General features: G+C 45.7%; 1 protein-coding gene across 1 annotated transcript in view; it reads left to right on the top strand.

Annotated features, from left to right (window-relative positions):
- The window catches only part of BEND7 (BEN domain containing 7), a gene marked incomplete at its 5' end in the record, with an annotated part of 35,453 nt that extends 17,528 nt beyond the window's left edge, over nucleotides 1-17,925 (top strand). Inside the window, 3 exons of the mRNA XM_082016107.1 lie at nucleotides 3,227-3,346; nucleotides 11,355-11,405; nucleotides 15,992-17,925. Coding sequence (XP_081872233.1) covers nucleotides 3,227-3,346; nucleotides 11,355-11,405; nucleotides 15,992-16,053 — 233 coding nt within the window. The remainder of the gene's footprint in view (nucleotides 1-3,226; nucleotides 3,347-11,354; nucleotides 11,406-15,991) is intronic.
- Nucleotides 17,926-18,222: the final 297 nt, after the last annotated feature.

Below are 18,222 nucleotides of genomic sequence, written 5' to 3'. Positions count from 1 at the left end.
TGACAGAAATCCAGCTCCTGAAGTCCTTTTCTACAGAAGTAAATGAACTGTATTCAGATGTATGTGTGATGTGTCCCTCAGGGGTCCATACTGGGACCAATACTATTTCATATCTTCATCAGTGATATAAACAGCAGGATCAAGGGCACCCTCAACAAGTAGCGGACGACACCAAGCTGAGTGGTGCAGTTGATTCGCTAGAGTGAAGGGATGCCATCCAGAGGGACCTTAACAGGCTTGAGGAGTGGTCCTGTGTGAGCCTCATGAGGTTCAACAAGGCCAAGTGCAAGATCCTGCACATGGGTCAGGGCAACCCCCGGTATCAGCACAGGCTGGGGATGAAGGGATGGAGAGCAGCCCTGCCCAGAAGGACTTGGGGGGACTGGCGGGTGAAAAGCTGGACATGAGACAGCAATGTGCGCTCGCAGCCCAGGTGGCCAACCCTGTCCTGGGCTGTACCCAAAGCCACGTGGCCAGCGGGGCGAGGGAGGGGATTCTGCCCCTCTGCCCCGCTCTGGGGAGACCCCCCTGCAGTGCTGCGTCCAGCTCTGGAGCCCTCGGCACAGGAGAGACATGGACCTGTTGGAGTGGGGCCAGAGGAGGCCCCAGCAATGCTCCGAGGACTGGAACAGCTCTGCTGGGAGGACAGGCTGGGAGAGCTGGGGGGGTTCAGCCTGGAGCAGAGAAGGCTCCGGGGAGACCTTCCTGCAGCTGCCAGGGCTGAAAGGGGCTTGTGAGAAAGACGGGAATGGACTTTTTTGCAGGGCTTTTAAGTGATAGGACAAGAGGTAATGGTTTTAAACTAAAAGAGGGTAGATTAGACTAGATAGAAGGAAGAAATTTTTCCCAGAGAGGTGGGAGATGCCCCATCCCTGGAAACATCCCAGGTCAGGTTGGACGGGGCTCTGAGCAACCTGCTCTAGTTGCAGATGTCCCTGCTCATGGCAGGGGGTTGGACTAGATGGACTTTAAAGGTCCCTTCCAGCCCAAACTATTCTATGATCCTATGATATAGGGGGTTGTTAGCACCATACAGCTCAGGTGGACTAGAAAGGGGTGGTCCCACTTCTCCTTCCTATTTGTCACGGTTTAACTCCAGCCGGCAGCTAAGCCCCACACAGCCGGTGGGACGGGGGAGAGAATTGGAAGAGTAAAAGTGAGGAAACTCGTGGTTTGAGATAAAGACAGTTTAATAGGGAAAGCAAAAGCCGTGCACACAAGCAAAGCAACACAAGGAATCCATTCCCCACTCCCCATGGGCAGGCAGGGGTTCAGCCATCTCCAGGGAAGCAGGGCTGCATCACGCGTAATGGTTTCTTGGGAAGACAGATGCCATTGCTCCGAACATCCCCCCCGTCCTCCTTCCTCCCCCAGCTTTATATACTGGGCATGACGTCATGTGGTATGGAATATCCCTTTGGTCCGGTGACGTCAGCCATCCCAGCTGTGTCCCTTCCCAGCTTCCCGTGCACCCCCAGCCTCCTCGCTGGTGGGATGGGGTGAGAAGAAGAAATGACCTTGACTTTGTAAGTGCCGCTCAGAAATAACAAAAACATCCCAGTGTTAGCAATGCTGTTTTCAGCACAAATCCAAAACACAGCCCCGTACTAGCTCCCGGGAAGAAAATTAACCCTGTCCCAGCCAAAACCAGCCCACTGTTGCACTCCCGTTCTTTTTTGTCCATGCTGGTGTTTCCCTAACCACACTTTGAGCATTCCATCAAAGCTATTTTGACTTCCATTCAAGAGAAGAGCAAGCAAGTTAGAGAAGAGAAGCAAGTTAACAGATTGGCTCTCCGAGGCTGCTGGGCACTGGCTTCCTGCGCAGGCAAACATCGGGCAGCTGTCGTAATTCCCACAGCAGGCACCTGCGGCGGGTGGCCTGGGTACAGCCCGGTGTCACAGATTGTCCCCAGGCCCTGGTCACAAGCAGGAGCTGCAGTTGCGTGTTTGAAGTGAGCAGGAGTCTTAAACCATTGATCAGCTTCCCGTTGTGTCAGGTACTGTGTGGATTCAGAAGGGGAAGATCATTTCCACCTTCAGAGAGACCGTAGTTGTTGCGGCTCGGACACGGGCAATGCGTGGGGCTGTACTGACTTCTCTGGGAAGACCTCAGAGTTGGTCCGACGTCCTTGCTGATCAGGCTGCAGAGGAGACTATCGCTGACGCCTTTCACGCAATGGTTTTGTGAAGATAACACAGAAAGAGTTTGGAGGGTGTGATTACTTTCGGTCCCTTTATACTAGCAGCTAGTACTGATTCAACAGCGTGGCTATAAAAATACCGAAATTGTCATTTTTTGTTGCATGCTTACCCATCCCATTCATGTGACATTTATTCTCAAGGATTACAAATTCCTTGAGCCGGGACCAGTTTTCTTTCTTTCTTTGCCGGTCATAATTGGACACTGAGCTCTGAGGCCTCTGACCAAGACTACAATAGCAATACTAACAGTAATAATAGTTTTTCTATTTCTGCTCTGGTTTATTTTTTGCACACCACTCAGTTGTGTGATGAAAATCAATTGCATCGGTCTCACTCCATTTATAATTTTGTATTTTTGGTATAACATAGCTAGGTTTGCTCTAAGTATGGAATTAAAGATAATCTTGACCCTCAGTATATGATTTTTACAAAATATAAAATTGGACCTGTGGGATACTTCTTTTTTCTCGGTAATGGCTGGGTTTTTTTAGTAGCTTTCTAAAAATTCTGTTCCATCTGGTTTGGCAGTATGAGAACTGTAGAGATTTCTGCAGTGGTAGGACTTCTATTCTTCATCAGCTTGCCTCAGGAACAGCCTTAGGAACCTGACCGAGAGGCCACCAAAGGACCAGATCTTCAGCTCTCTACTTGTACCGTATGGAAGGCAGCATTTATAAGTGCCTGCCACATCTGGACACTCAGTTCAAAATACATTATTATTTTTCTGTGATGTTTTTGTGTGAAATTCGTGAATGGAAGACATCAGGTATAGACTGTTTCTCTGGGATAGGCTTTTGTAAGTAGTAACTGTGGTATTGCTGTGATATTTATACACACAAATTACTTCTGAATTGTAAACTTGTGAAGTGCTAAGGTGGAGTCTGTTCTCATAATTCTAGATTTGGCCATTTAAATGCTTTTTGATAGTGGATAATTTGATATATTTTGTTTACAATCCTCTCCAGTCTTCTTTTCTCCATTCTGGTGGCACATTTCAAAAAGATGGTATCTTTTTATTTCAGTCTTTACAGAAAAATACTGCACTGCTAACCATGTGGATAAACTTCCTGGTCCTAGGGACTGGGTCCAGATTCTTCAGGATCAAATTAAACTTGCAAGAAGACGATTAAAAAGAGGCTCAGGTATGTACAAAAATACAAGGAACAACATGTGAGTGTAAGATTAAAAGCTTAGAGCCTTTGTATGCACAGAATTGCTTTTCTTGATGACTGTAGAGTTAAACGTGTTCACTCTATGAAAATTAGACCTCGGTAAGGTTTTAGCAGGTTTCTGTGTAAAGTACAGTGTTTCCTTATGTTTGGTATGGTAGCAAGTTTAGGAGATGTCTTTGCAGCCACGTTAACTTTGAGTCTTTCTCTAATGTTGCCTCTAACCCCTTTCCATTAGCACACAAACTCTTCTTCGCAGGGTTTGATGAAATCTGAATCCTAAGCTAGCTGATCCATCCAGGGTTGCGGGTAGAGGTTTTTTAATTCTGTGTTATTTGGTCTGACAAGCCACTCACTGTACTGTTAAGACATAACCCAAATGACCTTTTCCTCTAAACTATGTGTGTCTGGAAGGATAGATGGGTTTTCTCACATTCCTTGTGAAAAAGTCAGCATCACTGTAGCAAAAAGCCCACCCACCCTGGTTGTGCCAGGGGAGGGAGCTTGCCGGCGGTGAATAACAGGTAATGGAGCAAAGCGGCTCGGTTTGGGCTGGGACCACCTGCATGCGTGGGGCTGGGACCAGCCTGTGGTGAAGGCTCAGTGCTAAGCTTTCACCCTGACAGCATGCAGCTGGTGAGCTCTCAGCTCCAGCGATGAACAGCAACATGCAGTCTTGAAAGCCCTGGTAGAATTCGTGGGAATGCAGTATCACTGATTAAGAGACGTGTAATTACTTTATAAACCTTAACTAGTCTCCTTCCCATCTTTATGCCTCCCATCCTACAAGCAGCTTTCTTCATACAAGGCTTCACTTACTCTTCCTCATCCTAGTGTTTTCTTAAGGCTCTCTCGTGGTCGTATTTCTTGCCCAGCTCTCCCTTGGAGCATCTGACACAGTTGTCTGAGGCACACCGTTTGTGCCAACGTCCTTAAACACGCTCCTTCACTGTTACCGTATTTAGCTGCCTGCCTTTTCCCCTCTCCCCTCCTGCCCATCACCACAGTTAAGTGCCTGTTGGCATCTGTGGGTTGACGGGATGGGAAACCTGATGGCTCCGCAGGGGATGCTGGTGGTCCCCGAGGCTGCGTGGGGGTGAGTGAGACCACAGGAAATGTCCTCTCCGGCTCCCTGTCTCAGCCCAGGTTTCCTGTCCAAAGCTGTCTCTCTGAAACACACGCTTAGGCTGGCATCTGAAATCATTCTCTACAGTGTTATTAATGCCAGGAGGGGAAAGCGTAAGACTGAGGAAAATCAGAAACACCCGGAGACAGAAATAACACGGGGAGAAAAAAGTGCAGATTATTCAGTAGCATAAGCTTCCCTAAGTAGAGAAGCAAACCAGCACTAGCCTTAAAAAGGGTTTCTTGTGCCTGCTGGGGGAGGGAGGAGAGAGGGATATGAGATAATCCTGTACAGACAGCGTCAGGTACTGGTGGTGTGCAGCAGAACGGCTTTCTGCCCCTCCCAGGGCTGCCCGTGCCGCCGGGACGGGGGTGGCAGTGGGACACCAGGTTTCGGAAAGGTGAAGGGTGCAGGGCGGGCTGTGGGGAGCAGAGGGTCCCCGGGCTGTCTGCAGAAGATCCCTCGGCAAAGAGGATTGACCTAATTTTGTTTTGATTTTTATTTTCTTTCATCCCTTTTTATTTGCTTTTCTTCGTGCCTCTGCAGGATATTAATTAAAATGACAATGACATTCAGCTTTTGCCTTTCAAATGGGGCCACCTCCATCTCTGGTCCTTTCTCAGGATGGGAGGATCTAAGCAGAGGATATTGTCTCTAAGCTAGCAAGACTATGAAGAAAAATAAGTGAAGCTGAGTATAGTGTGACTGAATAAAATAGGCTCCAATATCTGTCTCTGCCTGCAGAAGGAAGGTAACTCGTTAACCGGCATGTGGGTGAGCCGTGAGCAGCAATGTACCTAGCAGCCCCTCGGGTTTATGTGCTGAAAAAACGTGCATAGTGCCTAGATTGGTAGAAAAGCTCTTTTTTGCGTTTAGTTTACTGGCCGTTCCCTGAAGCGCGCCGGTTTCTGTCTGACAACAAGGCCATGGGCAGACATTGCTCTTTTCAGTCTAGCAGGAGTGATGGAACACACCACCGTGGCCATCTGCACCTTACCCTCCACTGCCATCTTCACTGGTGGCTTGAGCTGACCCAACCTGACCTCGCACTGAAGCAAATGAGAAGTTTCCACAGCCCTTGTGAGAGCAGAGCAGTAGATGGCTGCGGAGAGGCAGAAGCAGACAGCTGGTTGCAGTAACACCTTCATCTTGTTGAAATAAGACTTGTTAGTACTTGTGCGTTAGAACCGTGAGCTTCTGACAGGAGGGACGTAGAGCTGATCAGATGCCATTGAGTCCCGTATTTTGTTCCCAACGATGGCTGTTAGCAGATGCCTGGGGAGGTCTATAGCACCGAGGGAAGGACGTTGCGATGCTTGCTAGCATAGTCTCACAGCCCGCAGCAGCTTTATCCTGATATAAAAGCAGTTGTGTGGGAACTGTGCACATTTTAACTATTCATTGTGAAGCTGTGCCAAAATTGTTACAGCTGTGTAACTTACCAAGACCAGAACAGGAGGGGAGGGCAGGCATGGAGGGAGGTTTGTTCTGCTGTGGGGAGAAGGTGTCGCAGCACTACATGTTGCAAGACATAGCTTTTAAGAATCTGAAAACTATAGGAATCGCAGCCACTGAGACGTGGGACTCTTCCAGCGGAGCTCTTGAGCTCTTCCAGTCCACGTGTGGCCCGTGGAGCAAAGGCTGAGCCCTCACGAGCGAGTGTCCTCCATGTCCATACTCCCAGGCCATACTCTTTTAGTTTTGTCTCCACTTGCTCACTGAAACGTGCCGGCTAAGTTTGTGGGTATAGACTAAGGTGTCCAAAGAACAAATCTGAGCCACCGTTAAGCTGAGTTCACCCAGGTCTTTCTGAGCCAATGTGTCTCCCTGCTGCCTGGTCGCACTGATTTATCTACGCCGGTTCCCGGTTTGTTGTAAGGTGATGCACAGTCTTCACATGGAAAAAGCTTAAGGTGATCCATTTTTTTTACAGAAGCCACAAGACGACTTTTTAGTCACCGCTGAGTTGGGCTAAATTTTAACAGCAGAAGTATTTAGGAGAGGAGGGGCAGGCTTTCCATCCTGCTTGCCTTCCCCTGAGCCATTTAGTACATCCTCTGATTAGTTTCTCATTTCAAACCAGGCGGTAAGACACTGCATTCACAAGCAGCCCTCTCTGCTTTATCCTGTGAAACATTATTTCAGTCTCATAATGTTAAATCCTGCTCTAGCTTTCAGTGATATTAATAATTTCATAGAATTCTAGAAGATGAGTGGGGTGGATCAGCTTTTTGTACCTCTTTCTATAGGGCGTACTCTCCTGTTTCCAAATTAAATGAAATCATGATCACTGGATCATAGAGGCTGCCCAGCTTCAGCCTTATTTATCATGTTTGGCTCATCTCCTAGAATTAGGGACAGAAAAGCTCCCTACTTGGAAAGCTAATCTAAAAAACACTTAAAAATTCTGCTTTCTAGAAAATAGTTCCCCTGTGTAGATTTTGAAAGGTTGTTATCCTAAGCCAAATAAAAATTAATTTGAGTTCTGAATCAGTGACAATATTTTTCATAGCTGGAAATACTATTTTTTTAATTTATTTATTTTGCTTTGGCTTTTGCTTAGTTCTTTTAGATCATTGCCTGAGATCTGAGACTTGAGTAGGTTTTTTTTATTTGTTAGATCTGAGAATAAAGCTGTCACAGCCATTAAATTTTTATTGGCCTTCTTCAGTCTTTTCAAAATTTCACAAGTTTGCTGTCACAAAGGGGAGAAGAGACTGCGAGGTTAATGTTACAAACAGATGTTATAATAAAAATTAAAGAGTCTGATAATATTCTTCAGCCTCGACTACTGGTCCCTTCTCATGCCAACAGCGCAGCATTACTGGGGCTCGGCTTCATCGCGCCAGATCTGTCTTCTCCCAGCAGAGAAGCTGAACCTTTTTGGCTGCTGGGATGGGATGCAAAGCGGCCCTGGAAGTGAAGAAGTCAAAGGAAAAGGCATGTGCATAGGTTTCTTCTCTTGAACCAGTGTGAATTACAATGCAAATCGCTTTGTAATTTACGGCGGCGCCTTTCCCATGGCGTGGTGTTTTCACCCCGCAAAAGAGAATAGGAGTAGGCGGCTGGTGGCCTTGCCGGGGGCAGCACGGAGGGAGACAGTCGACCCTTAATTATCATAGAGATCTTAAAATAGGTAAAATCAGGAGGAACTGACCGGCTGTTCACATCACCTCTGTGCCAGACAGCATCCAAGCCTTTTGATTGCTAAACTCTCCATCCGTTAATATGCAGCAGGTCAGGGGCCGCACATCTCTCGCAGTAAGTTCTTCCTCCCTTTTTGTGTCTTGAAGAGCGCGTAAGCCGTTATTCTGCAGCAGCCGTCCCCTGCATAGGCAGGAAAGCTGATATCCTGTGAGTGATACTCCCAAAGTGCACAGGGTAAGAGCTGTTCATGCCAAGTGATTACCTTGTGCGTAGCCTGGAAGCTTTTGATTGCCTTAGTCCATAAAGGAAAATATGGCAGTGCTAGAAAACATGCTGAAATTTTTCAGACAGGATTAGTTTAAATAAATTACCTGCTGTGACTCTTCATCCTTGAATTGTTGCTTAAAATTAACGTTATCTTGTTGCAGTGTAGAATAGTAGGAACGAAGGAAGAAGAAGAAATGCTTACCTTTTTTCTGGAAATGCATCTTTTCTCCCACATCCTTGTTCAAACTGCCGCTTCTATTGTTTCGTATGAGGATTTTTTTGCTTCCTATCTCTCTTCATCCTTATGATTTCCCTGGTTTGTGTTTTTGATACAATATCTATGTGTTGCGAGAGATCAGGTTGAGGTTTTGCTTAGCAATACACACAGGGCCAGGAAGGATGTAGGGTGCAAGTCCAGCATGTGGTACAGTGCTTTTGTGGCCAGTATCTTAGGAGAACACGTAACTGCTGCATGCGTCTTCCCAGCCCTGAGCACACAATGTGCTTCTGTCCAAGGAGCAAACCAGCAGGTGTACACTTAACAGACAAACACGTACATCAGAAGCTAAACAATTTATTTTTGGGGTGGGGGGATTCTAGGGAAACGACTACCAGGATTTGTTTTGCAAGAGCTACTGAGCTCTATCTAAGCAAAGGACAGAACAGAGGCTCCAGATTCCCACAGGAGGATCTACTCCTGCTTGCCTTGTCTTGCAAGCTGGCTCAAGACAAGTAAAAGTTTGGCTGGCAGTCTCTGGGTGTGGTTGTCGAAGGCAAACCTTCTTTCCTGCTTGGAATGACATGTGAGAAGCTGGTGGTTTACATCCATGTTAACAGGTTGAGGTGTTTGTCGTGCCTTTGTGTCATACTTCACCTGGAGCTGCGGTTATGCATCCAGTTTCATAAATCAAATTGAGGCAGCTACTGAGAAGAGTGAGTAGGGTCTCCGGGCATCTCCCACTCCCTTTCTGGCACTGCCACAAGCATTCATGTGGCAATGTCAGATTTTAACTAGATCTGATCTTGGTGACCTTATAAACGTTTGTGCTGGCATGAGGAACAGGACTGGAACAATTGGTGGAGAGCTGCACCTCATCTATCAGTCTTGCGCCAGGTTAAAATGGCCAGGTACCTTTGTTACCAGCAAAGCTGGTTCTGCAAAGTTGGAGAACTTTTTATCTTCTGAAAGCAAGGTAATTCCTAGCTTCCATTTGTTTCTTTCTGTATTACTGCCTTCCTCTGAGTTCAGTTTTAGCCAGGTGTAAGAAGAGCAGTTAGGCAGGAAGGTGACCACATCTCTAGAACTACTTCAAGAGTTGGTGCTGAGGTTTCACAGAATCCCAGAATCATTAAGGTTGGAAGAGACCTTTAAGATCATCAAGTCCAACCGTCCACCCAACACCACCATGTCCTGAAGTTTCCAGAAATCCTATCACTTGAGTGGACGGCATAGTTGGCACCAGCCCTGGTATTGACAGAGGGAAGGCTTTCCAGCCCATTGCCAGCGCTCAGATCTGGCTTCCCCCACTTTCATAGCTTGGGTCCCTTCAACCCAAGGGGCCAGTTACAGCTTTGTCTCTTGTATGCTGAGTAGCTGTGCCACAGAATCACTTGGTGCAGGCAGTTCTTCATAACATAGCTAGAAGTTGACCTCAGACTGTGACTCCTGATGGTTTTAAGCCGTGTGTGTCCTGTTGGCTGCTTCTCAACTGCTCATTTCACCATGCTGTCTCCTCCCTTGCACACCCAGTCCTTCCATTGCTGGAAGTCCAGTCCAGATTCAGACCAGCCTAGGTAACCTCTTCCCATTTACTGAGCCACCCATTCCTTCCAAAATTCAAGATTCAAAATTCATTTAGTGCCAAGAAGTCCCTGCTCATGGCAGGGGGGTTGGACTAGATGACCTTTAAAGGTCCCTTCCAACCCAAACTGTTCTGTGATCCTATGATTTTCAGAGAAAGCTGTATCAAGCACTTAATTTGTTTCTGCCCAGTGTGCCACCTTCTCACAGAAAGAAGGAAAAGCTGTCATTTCAAGGCACAGAGTCACTTCCAGGTCTGTGCCATATACTTGTCAGGGCTCTCCATTTAAACCTTCTGTGGGAGGAAAGCTGCTTAGTAATAGGTTTTTTAGTTTGTTTCGGTTTTCTTCAGTTAATTTTGCAGAACTGAGTAGAGAGCATATAGCTAAAAACTAAACTGCCATCCATGCACGTGGGAGAGAGAGCAGCCTCTTGGTCCGGGGATGGATAGCCAAGGGTTGATGGATCTGCATTGGGAAACTAATGTAGATAAGGAGGTGGATTAGTTCTTCTTACAGTATCATCATAAAGGCAGCAACTCAACGTCCTCGTGTGTAGAGCCATGATAAAGATGACCAGGACGATTAGCTTAGTTTCAAGTGGGAGCTGAACTAAGTTGCTCCCTACTGTAGCCTTGGTCAGATTTGATCCCTGTGGATATCGTGCAATGAATGGATGTATAACCAGCACAGTGACCATGTACAATGTAATGGGCTGGTCCTTTATGACCACACCGAGTTTGCTGAAGTGGGCTCAAAGGTCTCATCGTGTTGTAAAGGCCTGAAATACTACACTGAAGTTCCAAAAGACAAAGGTAATAGGATTTTGAATAGGGCCTGTGTAGGTTAGGCACCGATTTTCTGTTACGTGCCTATAACTTACTCGGGATTCACGTGCACACTCCAGGGTAGTGCAGTCTAACAAGTCACTGCACATCTGCTGAGCCAAATTAGCTATCTTTATGCATACCCTTGGCCTGTGGCAAATATGAGATGAACAAATTAGGCTTTTAGCCTTCCTTCACCATGGGCTAAATTAAGTCAAATGATCTTGCATAAGCTGTGGGTTGAAAGCACGTGTGTATACGTACGCCGTAATTGCCTGTGTACCTGAGTGGTTATGTGCTTTTTTAATTACGCTGGGTCCCCACCTGCATCTTTGAAGACATTTTGCCCTAGTAAATCTGTCCCCCTGGCCTGAGGTCATGGGAAGTCTGGGTGCAGAAGTGGGGGTACTCACCCTTTCCCCGTAGGTGCCGGAAGACGGCAGCTGTGGGAGGGTGGAGTACCAGCCTGAGAGGCTCTTCCTCCAGGGACCGCCGGGGACTTTTCTTACCTGATTTTATCAAATGATCGCAACTCCTTTTATCATCCAGGTATCCTGAAACCTTAAAAAGAGCAAGTGTTACTCCATCCCATCGCTGGCACGACTGCTTCTTAATACTCAACTCCCTCTTCTAAGTTTGCATTTTTATTATATGACCTTTTCCTCCAAGCAGTGAGTTTGTAACTGAGCAATAGCAAATTACAGCTGAGGAGAGTAGATAGAAAATGCAAAATCACTCTACAGTATGTAGCTTTTTAATCGCATTCCCGTATTCAGTAAAAGTAATGAGATTTCTTGTTTATATTTGTAATCAGCAGAAGCAACTGACTGTGATGAGAAGCCGGACATTTCTCTACTACAAACAGGTAAAATGCATTAAAATTTTTATCAGCTTCCAATGTGTGTCTGTGTTTATTTATGGCACAGAAGCAGTTTTCAATAATCCTGGCGTGCCATATACAGTCGAGTAAATGCACACAGGACCCAGCTATCTTAAGTTTTGAATGGCCTGTATCAAAAAACAAATGCATCGGTATCTTACAATTTCCCCCTCTATTTCATATTCATAAAACCTCAAGGTTCATGGTAGCAGCTAAGCTAATAAGGCCAGTGAGTTACCCTTCTTAATGCCAGGTAGGCACTTGCGCTCATCCCTGGTATTCCTGGGAGTTTTTCTGAATTCTTAACAAGAGTTACTGGTAGGAACAACACAATAATTTGTATTGTAGCATCTGTTCATTTGTCCAAGGTATTAGCAATAATATCTTGGGTTCACAGAAGGATTGCAAAGATATTTATATGCTAGTTAAGTTTTGTTGAAGTGCAGCCACCCTGCCTTAAAAGCCCGATAGTTGCTAAACAGCAGCTTAGCTATGCAGCTGTGCAGACTAGGAAATAAGATTTTTGCATGCTGTTGCACGAGGTGTTGAAATCAAGACGGGCTGAGACTGAAATTGGAAGCACCCTCTCGTTAAGAGTCCAGGAATAGGTGCCCTGACGGTAGTTGCTGAGCCGCCATCCTCTGAAAATCCCGTGGGGCCAGAGTCTGGGGAGGTGGTCATGCCCCTGCAGCCCAGAGTCCTTTCCCCCTAATTTCACCAAGATGCTGCCTGTTACTCCAAAAGCCAAATTAAAAGGAGGGAAGATCCTGAGCAGACAAATAGGGTCATGGATTATGGTGCATTTTTATTATATTTCTAAGGTGTAACAACAAAGGGTGCTTGGAGATCAGCGACGCTATCGCTGTGAAGAACAGGCCGGGGCTGATACTGGGTGGCTGAGCGCGTGGCACGGTACCTGGAGGCTGTGGTGTGGACGGGAGGGTACCGGTACCGTCGCAGCGTCTGTCTCTTCTGCAAGGACTTCCTAATCTCTCTTCCGTCAGGGCTGGAGAAGGAGCTTCCGCACACGGCGGCTGTGTGCCGGCGCAGCAGCTGCCAGCCGCGGAGCGCTGTCGGTTGAAGTCCCGCTGTCGCAGCACGTGCAGTTACTAAGGAGCAGGACCAGCGAAGCGGTCGGGAGGACGAGCAGCTCTAGTCCTGCTCTGGCACGGACCCAGCAGGGGCTGGGAGCACGCGCTGGCTCGGAGCCGCCGTGCCGCTTTCTCGGCCGGCCGCGTTTCGGGTGCGGGTGTGATAGTAGGTGCAGGAAGCGCTGCTTTGAAAGGTCTCTCCCAGGTGACGTCCTGTTCGTTCTTTTATCAGGGAGGGAAGCAATTCCGTTGCAAGAGGACCCTCATAAAGGTTGCTAATGCAGTGTAGTGTCATCTTTTCATTGCCCTGGTAATCATATTGGGGAGCAGAATTATCGGATTGCTGTGCTTTTCTTTGAGCGCAGTTTCTGTAGTTACTACTTGCGTTGTACGTCACTGAGGGAAATGAGTGTGCTGAGATGGCTGTGGTAGAGGAGAAGACTCCCTTTCCACTCCACAGCAGATCACCGTTGCAGCCTGCTTGCTCGTACACCTTTGAGCATCCACGCATGCCGTTTTTGAGCCGCAGTGTTTCCTGTGCGAGGCGTACCGCTCCGTACTCTCTGCGGAAGGACGCCCAAATAAACCGGGCTGCAATTTGCATCGGTGGAGGAGGTGATGCTCACAGGCTGTAAGCCAAGCATTTGACTCACCCCTTTATTATATGTGTGCGAGTGCCTCTTCATAGTAGGTATCCATGTAATACCATGCTGTTCTTGGAAGCAGATGATTTAAAGTGATATACAGACAGTATAATGACAGTAATTATGATAGAGAGCCAAAATACAGATGCTTTCTATCAAGGAGTGTAGCAAAAGAGGTGGAATATAACTTTTACAGGTCTTTCCTTGTCTTAGTACAGCTGGTTTTATAAAGGGGTGTTACTGACAGGTTCTTCAAAGATAGCCTTTGTGCGATTTATTCAGCTGTCTTCTCTGTTTAGCTTGAAGAATGTTTGGGGAAGAGTCTCTGTGTGTTTGTACAGTGCCTGGCACAATGGGCTTCGGTTGCAGATGACAGCTAATACCGGATAAATCACGGCCTCAAGTTGCGCCAGGGGAGATTTAGATTGGATATTAGGAAAGATTCCTTCACCAAAAGGGTTGTCAAGCACTAGAATAGTCTGCCCAGGGAGGTGGTGGAGTCACCATTCCTGGAGGTATTTAAAGGACGTGTAGATGTGGCGCTTGGGGACATGGCTTGGTGGACTTGGCAGTGCTGGGATAATGGTTGGACTTGATGATCTTGAAGGTCTTTTCCAACCTAACCGATTCTGTGATTCCGCGATCGGTGCTTAACCTGGTGTGTTGGTGGAATAAAACCAGACCAAATTGGATTGCTTGTGGGGGGTCTTGCAGGAGACTGGAGGAGGAGAAAAGATAGGGTATGGAAGCTATTTATGAAATATGGTTGCTCTCTTGGTCTTCAAGAAATGAACAGACTTGTGATGCAGAAGCACCCAGAGTGAATCATTCAAGCTGATGCTTCATTTGAGATGCCTCAGTCAGAAGTGTGCTCTCGGCTCTCTTCATCGTTGGTGGGAAGAGGGCTGCTTCCAGAGACGAGGTCAGATCAGCTAAGGTCGTGTCTGGAGGTGTCTCTCCTTTGGTGCTGGCAGGACTGGGCTCTGACTGCAGTTCATTGCTGTAGCTGCCTACAGCCAGGTTTGAACGGGCTCCCTCTGTGCCCACAGTTAGCAAAGTCCTGGACTTAGGGGTGAGCAGGAGCTGTTTTGTTTTCAGAACCCTCTTTTGGAACTCAGAAGCCTTGTAAAAAAGTGGAGCTGGTACATACTTATAAAGCTAAGAAAGACATTTTTGCCCAATTATATTTTAGCACTTCTGAGCAAAAATCATGCTCCCGTTTTAAAATCACTCTCGACGCTAAGAGGACCTTTCCTTTGAATGCTTTTGATTGAAGGGTGTTTAAAGCAAATTGGAAGAACTGTGGCAGTTAAACTTGCTGGGAACTTTGGTGCATTGACAGATAAATCTCAAGAAAACACTAGAAGAATAGTCTCTTAACAACGTTATCAAAGTTCAGGTCTTCCACAGTTCCAGCTTTTGCACCTACCAAAAGCTGAAGGCTGTGTCCAGACCTGAGCTGAGACAGATCAGACAGCTCCCAGGCTAATTACGGTGGACTAAGTGGAAGCACTGACTCATTTCTCATGTGGTACAGGAACCTGGAATGTGTGAGATAGATCTTCACCAGGATGAAGATGTGGCAGCTTTTAGAGTCTTTCTATATAAGTTGTCATTGTATAAAGCCTCGTCTTACTTTGGTCTATAATTTACATGAAGCGTCTGGATTTTGTGCTTAAAAAAAAAAAAGGGGGGAGGCATAACCCATAAATTCTTCATGTGGAAGCAAATATAAGCCAGCTGCAACACCCTTTTCTTGAACCCTCATCTGGAAGATTGCATTTGAAAGATACATGCAGCCCAGGACCATGAGAGGGCCCTCCTTATACCCGTGCTTTGGGCCACAGCCGTGCTCAGAGTTTGTATAGTTTCTCCACACTTGGGTTAATTTCAAGATGAGAAAGAATTTTGTTATCCCTAAAAGAAGCCGAAACACTAACATCCCGATCCTCAGGGCCAGGGGTGATACAGCTTTGTAAAAAGATGAGAGCAATCCCTTGGTAAAGAAACCAATGATAAGAAAACAGCAACGATCCAATTATATATTGGTTGTCTCCTTTTCTCTTGAAATACAATATCAAGAAAACGAAACTTTAAAAAAAAAAACCTTTTCAAAACCTTAAATATAAATCTTTTATTGTAATATAAATCTTTATCCTTTCAGTGCATGATTGTACGAGTCTTCCCTTTTCATTGGCTTGTATTTGCCTCTCAGGGTGATTGATGTCTGTCTCCTATTTTCCCTGTGTTCTTAGTGCTCTGGTTGTAATTCTTCTGTCCATCTTTCATTGTGCTGTTTAGAAAAGGCACGTTCTTAAAGTGCTTTAAAAAAGATGGGATATAATCATACCGTGCACTTCTTTTTTAATATATCTATATTCTCCCATATGCATTTAGACTGCTGTGGAGTGGTGGGGTTTTTTTTCCAAAGAACATCCCAAAGTATGTACTCCAGGTTTAAAATTCATGTGGTGCTTTCTTCAATTCTTCAGAACTGTAACTTCAAAGGGGTGAGCATCGTGGTGCAGTTGGTGCCAAAGTCTAATGCAGCGCTTTACATCTGAAGTGGGGTGCGCTGTATGTTGTGTGAAAAACTTTGCTGACAAATTCTGCATTCAAAAAAATCTATTTAATGTGCTTTGCTTTAGCCAGTTGAGCTCTACTCTAAATGGAATTCAGCAGCTTGCTGCCTGCATACACACCGGCAGTTCAGCTCCATCATGAAATAAAGTTAGAACTCAAATATGTAATTACCATAATTTAATTTTTTTTTCTTCAGATTACCAACTTCTTTTATATTTTTTAGCTAATTTCTTCAAACTTTTTCTTCCTTCAGGTAACCTTTTTGACACCACAACAGATCATCTGATAGACGCAAACGCAGATTTTTCAGCTTGAATTTCACATCCTGCATCAGTGTTCTTGGCGTCTAGAAGCATCCTCTCCTTTGAATAACGTTCCCACGAGATCAGCGCGAGAGCCTCAGCGTACCGCAAGACGTGGACATCCATACCGTTTTCCCTTCAAGTTTGTGTTGTTTCATGCATTTTCCATGTAACCTCAAATAACGAAACTGCCAGATTGCTTCACTGTTTTTCATCTTAATTAAAGATGATTTCCCTCCGTATCCAATGCATTATTTAATTAGCAGGGTATCCACTCTGAAGACATTCTCTTGCCTTTGTTTTTCCTCCACGATTGTATTTTTCCACGTGATTGTATGCTTGCCAGCAGCGTTTTGTCTTAAGCCGCGCGGAGGTGAATGAGCACAGTTGGGTGACTCTTCCCGTTCCCAGGGACCGGGTTGGCATCTCTCTCTGTCATGAACGCCGGGGCCTCAATGAGCATTTGACTCGGCAAAGCTCTTCGCTTCTGCAGACCCACTTTTCCTTTCCTGGCTGCTGTGGTACCAATCACCAGTCGTACACAGCTGTGATTAAAAAGTCCTCGCTGGCTTTAGGAGGAAATAAAGCAGGATTCCTCCCAGCAGTGCCCTGTTTCCTAATTATAGCAAAGAGAAGCTGTTCCTCAAACAATTTCCCCTACGTGGCCCTAGTGGGATGGCTCTCGAGCATCTCTGTGGTGCAGATTGCTGGAGGTGGTGATTCTCCCCTCGCTTTTCCACCCCAGCTTGCCCTACCACCTTAGTCTCAAAACGTATTCATTTGCCGATTGCCAGGAAGAGGGTCTGCACACTGTGATTTTTCAACCAGTGCCCTTGGCGACAATATTCACCTATTTAAAAAAAAAAAAAAAAAAGTCACCTTTTGACTGGCACTGTATTGATATCTCAGCAGTTAAGACGAGTGAATTGATCGAGAAATTGCACTACCCTCTTAGACGTTGAAAGGGTTGGTCCTTTCAGGTCAGGGCTAAGGTAAAATCGTACGTGGCCCTCCATGCAAACCTTCACTTCTGCACCTTTCATCAGCACTAAATTCACTTTAAAAATGTCGGTAAAAAGTCGAGAAGGTCTTACCTGCAACATCTATCGATCACCAGGCAGTCAGAGTGTGTTTCCTGCAATTCGAGGGAGAGCTTGCTAGAGCCTTCACCATTGTGTTTCCTTTCCCGCTGTATATTTTATGTGCGTCTTTTTTTCTTTGGAAACTATTTGGCCTTTGAGTGTGTCAACAGAAGTGCTATTACTGAGTGGGATGGTTTTCAAAATATTTAATCTTTTTTTTTTTTTTAACAATCCTGAAGCCTGTTTTCTCAGACGTCGCCAAATACCCACAAATACAGCCAAGGCCAACGGGGAGCGGTTTGTTCTCTCGGCACCTGAGAAACCAGGCTCCCAGCTCTTCCCCACCCACCTACCATGGACTTTTAGGAATGACCATGTTCTCTCTGAAACTGTGGAATAGATCGAATGTGCACTGCGAACCTTAAAATTTGAGTCTTTCCTTCCTTCATGGCTTGGAGCTGCCTGCACTGGGCAGGGAGCACAGGTCCGTCGTGTCCGTATCGTAAACCCTTCAGCAACGGAATCAGCATTTTGTAAATTTGGAAGATTGCATTTGTGTTTACTTACTGTGACTACTGTTCAGACTTTCTTCAGAAATCTTTTTATAGGGTTTATTAGAGAGGAGAAAAAAAAATCATTCCATATTTAGGTAAAAATGTCTCAATCTTCTGTATATATGTTTTATTAATATGTAAATATTTAGATATTTTTAAATTACTATGTTCTTAATAAAGCGACAAGGGACTAGTTGTGAAATGGTGTATAACATTGTGTCGTGTTACCGATCTCTGGGAAACCCTCTTTGTCAGTCCAGAAAAGAAAACCTACAATAAATAACTTTAATTGCATGCGTGTTCCTGTATTCTGTGCTGTATTCCCGTATTTCATAGGAATTGCATAGCAATTAGTGGACCACACAGGGACATGTATAGGGAAACCATAAAAGTTACCACCACAATACTATTTCTTTCCAGGTGGCTCAGATGGAAACCATGCTGCCTGCCAATCACAACGACATCTATATCCAATTGCATAATAACTCTTGAGTATTAAGTGCTGATATGCTTGAAGTCTAATTTTAATTGAATTAGGTGCCTTTA

Source organism: Phaethon aethereus (genome assembly GCF_964289735.1).
Source record: "Phaethon aethereus genome assembly, contig: HAP1_SCAFFOLD_323, whole genome shotgun sequence".
In the NCBI taxonomy this organism is placed as follows: Eukaryota; Metazoa; Chordata; class Aves; order Phaethontiformes; family Phaethontidae; genus Phaethon; species Phaethon aethereus.
This window is presented reverse-complemented; position numbering and strand designations above follow the sequence as displayed.